Source organism: Phaseolus vulgaris, chromosome 2, assembly GCF_000499845.2.
Source record: "Phaseolus vulgaris cultivar G19833 chromosome 2, P. vulgaris v2.0, whole genome shotgun sequence".
Classification (NCBI taxonomy): Eukaryota; Viridiplantae; Streptophyta; class Magnoliopsida; order Fabales; family Fabaceae; genus Phaseolus; species Phaseolus vulgaris.
This window is the reverse complement of record NC_023758.2, coordinates 45542578-45553710: the sequence shown is the minus strand read 5'-3', so window position 1 is coordinate 45553710 and position 11133 is coordinate 45542578. Positions and strand designations below refer to the sequence as shown.

At 26.4% G+C, this 11133-nt stretch overlaps 1 protein-coding gene and 1 long non-coding RNA gene across 2 annotated transcripts; one reads left to right on the top strand and one right to left on the bottom strand.

The window, feature by feature from the left end:
- Positions 1-3338: 3338 nt before the first annotated feature.
- LOC137809813 (uncharacterized) lies at positions 3339-4309 on the bottom strand. The gene is made up of 2 exons (XR_011080817.1): positions 3914-4309; positions 3339-3667 (listed from the first exon to the last, which is right to left on the bottom strand). It is a non-coding gene; the product is annotated as an uncharacterized lncRNA (long non-coding RNA).
- Positions 4310-9952: 5643 nt separating this feature from the next.
- LOC137812601 (uncharacterized) lies at positions 9953-10604 on the top strand. The gene has a single exon (XM_068614705.1). It carries the CDS (start codon positions 10099-10101, stop codon positions 10306-10308), a length of 210 nt encoding a protein of 69 aa, XP_068470806.1. The 5' UTR covers positions 9953-10098; the 3' UTR covers positions 10309-10604.
- Positions 10605-11133: the final 529 nt, after the last annotated feature.

Sequence of the window (11133 nt, the reverse complement as noted above, 5' to 3'; positions counted from 1 at the left end):
CGTCCTTTTATTTAAGATTATTTTTACTATTTCAAGAAACATTTTTATCATTTCACTAATAAAACAGGTGTAACTCTTAATATGTGCAAATTCACATTAATATGGTGGAGGAAGAATTTGCCTGATAAAGGATAACACTAAATTGACCCAGTTTATTTATATTCATGTCGTAGTTTATATATTTACACCGTTGAGTAACTCTCTCTACTATTTTTTAAAATCTAACTAATGATTAAAATTAATTATTTATTAAAATATTAAAAACCTGAACAAGTTATTGCGAAACCTAAATCCAATCTTAATTTCATTCACACTAACATTAACATACGGCTAGTTTTCTATATCATAATAATAATAATAACATTAATTAAAAAAAATGAGAATACACAATAAGGATAGAAATAAAATATTAAATACATAATAATAATATAGATAAATATTAAAAATAAAAAATAAAGAATACGGATAGAGATGCACTCTTGCACCTCTTTCAAATCGTGAAGAAAACCGCAACAATGTTGCATATATTAATGGTAGTGCCCACCATAACCTTGAAGATATCAACACAAACATTTATCAACATAAAACATTCACACATTTATCTACACAAACAGGTCATTACCAATATATGTATATTGCATATATATATATATATATATATATGTGTGTGTGTGTGTGTGTGTGTGTTTTGTGTGACATTCTTTCGTAGGTAACAAATTTTGTAAAGAAAGAAACACTTAGAAAGATGATCAATCACTCGCATTGGTTGAAAGAACGCTAGTGAAGAAAATCACAACATTATCTTTATCTAGTGTATATTTGCTTATAAACTTATATTGCATGGATGGGGTGAATTTATTTTCATTAAACTTAAATTTCATAACTGAGACATAAGCATCTGGAATTGATTACAATGCAATGCAGAGACCATCTCCATGATAGGTAGGATATAATACAATGGGTAGAAATATTTTTCATGTTTTCATCGACATGAGGATTTTTTCTACACTTTGCATATCCTAGCTAACATGGAGGAGGTCTCTAAATTGCAATCAATTTCAGATGCAGATATCTCAGTGATAAAATTCTAGTTTCATGAAATATGAATTTGTCTCATCATTTAATATAAATATAAAGTAAATATACAACAAATTATTACTATTTTTAAATTCTAAAATAAATATTTTTAAAAAAAATTACTTCATATTTGCAATTTTAATTTGATAGATATATTACTAATTTTATCATTAAGTACTATATACATATTTACATTTTTGTTACCTTGTTTTCAAAGTTATAGATATAATACAATTAAATATAAAAACAAATGTTAATAAATATAGAGAAAGAAAGTATAATTTTAGAAATATAATTTATATTTTAAAAATAAATTTATCTACACGACCTTGCAATCAACTTACTATTTAAAAAAAAAGGTTAAATATTAATAATTATAAAGTTTTAATTTTTAAAAATGAATTAATATGCATTGTTCTTAAGAAAATAACTCGAAATATCTTGAGATAGAAATGATTTTACTAACCAACTTTAACTTATCACAATAAAGAGGAAGAGTTTAAGAGTGAAGACTCTTGAATGCTTAAATAAGTAACACTAAATATATTAGTATATTAATATATGTATAAAATATGAATATAATAATAAGACGATAGTAATTTTTTTTAGACAATTTGTATATTTAAACTCTTCACATAAAGACCTTCAATGAGACTACTTATTATGATTTAGTTATTAATTGACCATTATTTTTATGATGAATCATTTATGACACCATAAACTCCCATATAAAAATTTAAACGTTTTGTCGAACTAATTCAAAGTATATATATATATATATAAATAAATAAATAAAGGGAATTTCTCTCTTAATTATTATTTTATTTTATTTCAATTTTATCCCCATACTTATGTTTTATTTTATTATTTTAAAAATATATAAGAGGAGATATTTATAATTTTGTGACTTCTTTATTTTTAAAAACTAAATTTTAAATTTTATTTTAAAATTGTGAATTTTCAAATTTTAATTTTGAATTTTGAATGACTTTGCAAAGAGAGGTTCTTGGATGGCATAAGTAGTTTTCCTAAACCATTGAAGAAGAATGAGGTTTGAAGGGAAATGTTTGGTTCAATAACTCAAAATATGAGTGACTCTCGCTTAGATTTTGAAGTTGAAAGAGATGATAAAAAGATAAAAAAATGAAATTCAAGACGCTCTTGCTTAGATTTTGAAGTTGAAAGAGATGATAAAAAGATAACAAAATGAAATTCAAGACGGTTAAAGTTTTGAATTATGTTTACAATTACTCCATAATTCAAAATTTAGTTTTTAAAAATAAATAAGTCACAAAATGACAAATATCTCCTCTCATATATTTTAAAAAATAAAATAAAAAATAAAACATAAGTATAAGGATAAAATTGAAATAAAATAAAATGGTAGAATAAAGCATAAATGTGTGAATGTTTTATGTTGATAAATGTTTGTGTTGATATCAAAAAGGTTATGGTGGACACTACCATTAATATATGCATCATTAAACACAATTACACTTTTGGTAGTGTCCATCATTACCGCACAAATATTCACAACATTGTCTTTAACTAGTGTATATTTGCTTATATACTTATATTGCATGGATGAGGTCAATTGATATTCATTAAGCATCTGGAATTGATTGCAATGCAGTGTGTGTAGGAAAAATTATCATGTTGATGAAAACATGAAAAATTAGTTACAAAAAGATAATACATAAATAATAGTTTTTTCATGTTTTCATCAACATGAAGATTTTTTCACTTTGCAAGATATCCTTGCTAACACGGAGGAGGTCTCTGAATTGCAATAAGTTCCATATGCTCATGTCCCAGTCATGGAATTCTAGTTTCATGAAATATGAATTAATTTTATCATGCAATATAAATATAAAGCAAATATACACCAAATTATTATTGTTTTTAAATTCTAAAATAAAAACATGGTATATTTTGTTAGAATTGCTTCATATTTGCAATTTTAATTTGATAGATAAATTACTAATTTTATCATTAGAAACTATATTCACATATATAATAACAAATAGTGTAAGTAGAATATTCACGTATACTTATCTTTATAAAGATCAATAAAATGAACAATACCTAATTCTTTGAGATAAAAGAATATCTTTATTAACAACACTCTTATTAAAATTTTCATCTTCTTATTCTTGGTAAAATTTGCATCTTCTTTTTCAATTTGTCCTTTTTAATAAGAATTTCAATGTGCCATTCATCATCTGAATCTCTCATACACAAAGACTAAAATAAGGACACAATTTCCCAAATTTGTTTACCATTCATCAAATAAGTTAATTCATCCCATTAGTAATTTAATATTATCCCTGTTTTCCTAGGCAACTTTCATAGCATAATACCAAATATTAATCCCAAACATTTCATAAAAATATTTATTTGGACATATTTCATAATAATATTTTCAAGGCCAAATTTTTCTTTGCAAACCTGACTCAAGATTAGGATGAAACTCTTTACTTTCTTCTCCTTCTCTTCTTACTCTCTCACGGTCCATTCTGCCTCTCAGTTGCGTCTTGTCGGTGAATTTGTTTTTGTGCTTTCTTCCGATTTATTCTGGTTTTGCATCATCCTGCGTTTTCATCATGCGGTGTGGGTTGCGTTAGTAGTGTTACGACGGTGTTTGTGGTGGTGGATGGTGTTTTCTTGGTCGGAGAGTGTATGGCGGTTGTTCATGGAGGTGGTTGTTGTGGTTGGGTGTTGGCACCGGAGTCACGTGTTGGTGGTAGTTTGTCGCAATTGTGTAAAGTATCAATCAATTAAATTAAATAAAAATGAAGGATAATGAGAACAATGATAAAGGAGAGAGAGAGGTTACCGGAAACACGATCGAAAACGTTGGAGAAAGACTCTCCCTCGGAGAAGCCATAGAAGAATCTTGCAGCGAGTTTTCTTTATTATCTTCATCCTCTCTTCCACCTAAAAGTTTTCAAAGTCCTACGCCAGAATCCGTGATTCTTGCTTCACGCCAGAATCTGTGACTCTTGCTTCACGCCAGAACCGCCAGAACCGCCAATAACGCGACGGAGGCGACACCGGCGTGACGCGCCTTCGTGCCAAGCCAATGACTGTTGTGGTGGGGAGTGGTGGTATAAGTTATGTCTAATTCTCTGTGCGCCATGTCTCCCTTCATATATATCTTCTCCAATATTTTGGCTCATATTTTTTTCCCTCTCAGAATTTGAACATGACACCCTTCAACTGATTTTGAAAATAAAATAGTTTTAAACAATCTCTTAATTCAAAACCGTCTCTTTCAATTTAAAGCAAACAAACTCAAATCCTATTTAACTACTTTTTGTTGAATGGGTAGTTTTAAATAAATTTTAACTAACACAACTATATTAAATATATATACTTTTATCCATAATTAATAAAATATTAAAAATTATAAAAAAATGTAAAACTCTAAATTTTTATTTTTATTTAAAATTCAAGGCACTTACTTTGATCCATGAGAGATCCTAAAGGGGATTTTCCTCTTAACTACTATTTTATTTTATTTCAATTTTATCCTTACACTTATGTTATGTTATTATTTTATAAATACATGAGAGGAGATATTTGTCTTTTTGTAACATTTTCATTTTTAAAAACTAAATTTTGAATTTTAAATCCCAAATTATGAATTATGAAGTAATTGTAAACATAATTCAAAATTCTAGCTGTCTTGAATTTCATTCTTGATCTTTTAATCATCTCTCTCAACTTCAAAAACTAAGCGTGAGTCACTCATCTTTTGAGTTATTCAACCAAACATTGTAAATTAAAACAGAAATTAATACATACAATTAATGTTCATATATAGATCTTATCAATTTATGATTCTCAGAAATATCATTATTTATGGTCCAAGACCATACATATTGAAAAAGCGAACTACTCTAAATTTAATGAATAGACAAATTCGTAAAAATAAAAATGTGGACTAATAATAATAATAATAACAATAATAATGATAATATTAATAACAAAAATAAAAAATGAGAATACACAATAATGGTAAAAATAAAATACTAAATACATAATAATAATAATAAAATATAGATATACATTAAAAACAAAAATAAAAAATACGGATACACATTAAAAATTGGCAGTTTTAAATAAATTTTAACTAATAAAATTATATTAAATATATATTTTTTGATATTAAAAACTGAATAAATAATGTTATTATTAGCACATTTATGTTAACAATATAAATTTTGAGTACATTGTGAATAAAAAATTTGTCATTATCATCATTTATGTAAAAATTATTATACATTGGTGTGAAGAATTGGCTTAACCATTCTTTACAAATTTTGTTTCATACGAAAGAATGTCACATATATATAAAGGTGATTTTCCTCTTAACTACCATAATCTATACATATCTGTTATTGTCACACACCTTATTGATGGTTAAGAGTGAAACAACTTTTATTTGCAGAGACATAGGTTTTCATTAGGTATCATATATATATATATATATATATATATATATATTTCTCATGTTAACCAATGGGTTTTTTATTCTATTATTATTATTAAATCACATTTAAGCACAAAACCCAAACTCTATAAAGGGATTTCCCTCTTAATTAACATTTTATTTTATTCCAATTTTATCCTTACACTTATATTTTATTTTATTATCTTAAAAATATATGAGAGGAAATATTTGTGTTTTTTTGTGACATCTTTATTTTTAAAAACAAAATTTTAAAATATAAATTATAGAGTAATTGTAAACATAATTCAAAATTGTAGTCGTCTTGGATTTCATTTTTGATCTTTTTATCATCTCTCCTAACTTCAAAAACTAAGAGATAGACACTCCTCTTTTGAGTTATTCAACCGATCATTGTAACTTAAAACATAAATGAATACATACAATTAATGTTCATATATAGATCTTATCAATATACGATCCTCACATTCATGTTCATACAATTATAAGGAAATAAACACTTTTACCTTGATCCATGAGAGATCCTACGTGAGTAGTTTCTTTACCTCTTGACAATTCCGTTATTGTCACACACCTTCTTGATGGTTAACAGTGAGACAACTTTTATTTGCAGAGATGAAACCCTATTGCTTTTAATTACTAATCTTCATCCTAGGTAGGTTTTCATTAGGTATCACATATATATATATATATATATATATATATATATATATATATTTCTCATGTTAACCAATGAACCTTTTATTCTATTATTATTATTAAATCACATTCAAGCCCAAAGTCCAAACTCTATAAAGGGATTTCCCTCTTAACTACTATTTTATTTTATTCAAAATTTATCCTTACACTTATGTTTTATTTTATTATTTTAAAAATATATGAGAGGAGATATTTGTCCTTTTGTGACATCTTTATTTTTAAAAACTAAATTTTGAATTTAAAATTTAAAATTTAAAATTCTAAATTCTAAATTATAAATTATAAATTATAAATTATAAATTATAAATTCTAAATTCTAAATTCTAAATTCTAAATTCTAAATTCTAAATTTTAAATTCTAAATTCTAAATTTTAATTTAAATTATACATTCTAAATTCTAAATTTTAAATTCTAAATTTTAAATTTAAATTTTAAATTTTAAATTTTAAATTTTAAATTCTAAATTTTAAATTTTAAATTCTAAATTTTAAATTCTAAATTTTAAATTTTAAATTCTAAATTTTAAATTCTAAATTCTAAATTTTAAATTCTAAATTCTAAATTCTAAATTTTAAATTTTAAATTCTAAATTTTAAATTTTAAATTTTAAATTTTAAATTTTAAATTTTAAATTCTAAATTCTAAATTTTAAATTTTAAATTCTAAATTCTAAATTCTAAATTTTAAATTTTAAATTTTAAATTCTAAATTTTAAATTTTAAATTTTAAATTCTAAATTTTAAATTTTAAATTTTAAATTCTAAATTTTAAATTTTAAATTTTAAATTTTAAATTATGGAGTAATTGTAAACATAATTCAAAATTGTAACCGTCTTGAATTTCATTCTTAATCTTTTTATCATCTCTCCCAACTTCAAAAATTAAGCGAGAGTTACTCCTCTTTTGACTTATTCAACCAAACATTGTAAATTAAAACATAAATGAAAACATACAATTAATGTTCATATATAAATCTTATCAATCTATGATTCTCGCATTCATGTTCATACAATTATAAGGAAATAGACACTTACCTTTATCCATGAGAGATCCTACATGAGTAGTTTCTTTACCTCCTGTATCTCAATCTATCTCTTATCAATTCCGTTATTGTCACACACATCCTTGATGGTTAACCGTGAGAGGAACTCTATTGCTCTTAATTCCCAATCTTTGTCAAATGTAGGTTTTCATTAGATATAATTATATATATATATATATATATATATATTTCTCATGTTAACCAATGAGTTTTTTATTTTATTATTATTATTAAATTACATCCAACCCCAAAACCCAAACTCCATGTCATGTGAGTCACATAATAAAAATGAATTTACATAATTTCTTACAAACATTTCCCTTCAAACCCCATTTTTTATTCTTCAAAACCACTTACCAATAACCTCTCTCCATAAAGTCATTAAAAGGTAACTTTCTCAATTCATTGTATATAAAAAGTGAACCATTTTCCTCAAAAGTGTGTGTAATGATGCATAAAGAAGTAAAAGAAGAAGAAAGTTTCATGTTTTCAATAAAAAAAAACTCTTTCATTCTTCTTAGGTATGCACATTCTCTTATTCACTTTACTCAACTTCTTTATTACATTTTTTATATATTATTTAATGTTAGAATTTACCTTTCACGACACGTTTTTAGTCATGGTCAATTATATATTAAATTATAGAGAGATGTTTCTCAAACTTTAGCAAAATTTATTTTTAAAAAATGACTTCTTGAAGAAGATGCAAATTTTATAAAATCTTCAAAATGAAGTATTGTTATTTTATTGATCTTTATAAAGATAAGAGAAAAACCTTAGAGTTGAATGAAGATATCAACCAAAATATTTTATAAGATAAAAAAATATTTTAAACCAGTGAAATACAATTATTCATTAAATAAAAAAAATAACTGTCATACATTAAAATTTAGTTACTGATATTATTTTAAGGCTTGCTCCAAATAGTAGCTTACGTCAATATTTTTTTATAGTGTTTATATGATTCATAGAAGTTTCGTAAATATTAAGGGACAAGATATTTAGTGTGTATGTATATCGAGGAAGTCGGAGTTATAATCATTCGCCTGAAAACTTCAAACAATTTTTAGCCGTTGGTGCAGCTATTTCATGCTGTAACCTCTTCAACTATTTGAAAGGTTTACCTATCAAAATAAGCACAATAATGGAACCTGCTGATACTGTACCCAAAAAAATCTGCCAAGGTTGATGCAAACGTGTCTGGTTTTTTTGGACATTAAAACAATGAAAAAACTGTTGGAACAAACCTGAGTGTGGTGGATATGCTTCAGCCGTTGATCACTGTCTCTTCAAGCATGGGTTTATGCGTTTACATTTTAATACAAATATTTCTTAAGTTAATGATGAAAGCATTATAGCTGACAAATTAATTTTGAATAAAATTATATTAAGTTTAATGGATATGCATTGTTACTGTAACCGTTGTAATAAAAAAAGTATTGTTAACATACTTATTAAACAGTTATTACAAAAATTAACAAATTTTCAATATACATAATAGTTTGGTGTGATTGAATGTGTAAATTCTTTACACAGTAGATGCATTTGAAAATATACCATAGTTATAATCACTTAACACTTATTTTTTTTAATACTCACAACAGTGCCGGTGAAATGATTTATTCGCCCCCGCACAATTGTTTCGGAGATAATGCTAATACAACACTCTTAAAAACATTTTTTTTATTATGTATAATTTTTTTATTTTGAGTTATTTAACAGTCATAACATAATTTTATAATTACAGGAAAATTTTAGCTAATAATAAAAATATGAGTGTAATTTGGTAAAGATTGCAGGTTTTTTTTTAGGAAACGTATATAACAAACATGCAATTGGCAATTTTTGAAACCCAAGCCCGTGTTCTTCAGTAGGGTCCAAATTTGTTCCTCCTAACTTAGAAAAACAAAAGAGCCAATCAATCCATAACCCACAAGAGAATAAAGGGGCAATTTCCTCCTACCGTACCAATTTAAATCCGTACTTTATAATCTTTCAAAAAATTTAAAATTATCTTCTATTTCAGATTTGAAAATCTGAAATTTAAATAATAAAATTTGCAAATTCACATTAATATGGTGGAGGAAGAATTTGCCTAATAAAGGATAAGACTAAATTGACCCAGTTTATTTATATTCATGTCGCAGTTTGTATATTTACCAACTCTCTCTACTATTTTTTTAGATCTAACTAATGATTAAAATTAATTAATTATTAAAATATTAGAAACCTTAACAAGTTATTGCGATTTACCTGAGAAAAAAAGCTTTCAAAGTTAAAAAATGTGACTACGCGTCAAATGTCTATCTGACAAAAGCTTTAAAAGTAGTTATTGGTTTTTAAAAGTTAATAAAAAAATTGAACGCATTTGATGTTTTATAGTCTACATTAAAAAAAAAGTCAAATTCAATTTATTTCTATTAAAAGAAAAATTATGAAAAAAATGTTCCAATAACAATTATTTTAAAACTATTTTTTTTCACGGAAATGATACACTAAAGATTTCAAGATATTATCGTCAAGTTATATATAATCATAATTAAATGATGTAATAAGTGAGTATATGGTTTTTTTAAATTATTAAGATGAAAATTGTTAAAATAAATGGGGATTTGAATCAGAGCCGTTGAAAGGAATTATAAGATAGTGAGTGACAGAGGAACGTGATGTGAGTTTGAGTTTTGTCTACTTGTGTCTCCCACAGCTAAAACCCCCAAACCTGAAATCAAAGGTAGAGAGAGACGTATCTTCCACTCCCAAACACTTCTTCTTCCAACCAATCCACAGTAGAATCAAGAGGTGAAAATGGCTGATTGGGGCCCGGTGATCATCGCAGTGGTGCTGTTCGTGCTCTTAAGCCCGGGCCTTCTCTTCCAGATACCATCCAGGGGAAGAATCGCGGAGTTTGGCAACATGCAAACCAGTGGAGCCTCCATTTTGGTTCACGCCGTCATCTACTTCGGTCTCATCACCATCTTCCTCATTGCCATCGGCGTTCACATCTACACCGGCTAACTCAACGGATCCGAATCTCAATCTCCTTATCTGTCCTCGCCTTTTACTTTTACATTTCCTTGTAAGTTTCTAGTGTATCACTTCTGATCTGTTACTGTACGTGTGTGTGGATAAGGATGATGTTGTTTTTATCAAGATACGAATCATGATCACGCTGAGTCGGTGGGTTCTGTTTTGGGTTTGTTCAAAGTTATTTCAAACGTCACCGTTTCCGCTGCTGTGTGGATCGCCTTTGCAAGTTGTCCATTCAAGGAAAAAGGCAAACATGTAAAGTGAAAGTCACGCCGTTTGTCTTCCTTCTTCTCTTCCTTTTCCAGTAACCGCTTTTTTCAATTTCTGACTTTTTTATTAAACACTACCGTTAACTGTGGTACTAATAGTAGTATTTTTTTCTGGAGGATGAATCGATTAATAAATATAATTAAAAAATTTAGGCAAACGCGGAACGCGCTTTCTGGCTTGCCCGTTGAGGTGCACATGCAGAGTATCCACGTCGTTCGTTAGGATTTTTTTCACTGCATTTTTTAAATTAATTTTGATATATTATAAAAGTTTTTAATATATTTTAAAATATCAAAATCAGGATAACATCAAACACTGTTAACTCCACTTGTAGGAGTCCTTAAAGTTAGCATTCTTGAATATTGTGGCCCAATCTGCAATCAAAGTTACAACAATTTGATGTTTGAAAGTGCTAAAATTATTACTAGGCATTTACTCGGTTTTTAATACTACTCAGTCAGAAGAGTGATGATGTTCCTACCAGTCTAAGATTTCTACACATAATTTAAGAAAATCAGAAGATATATATACATAATCTTTTAT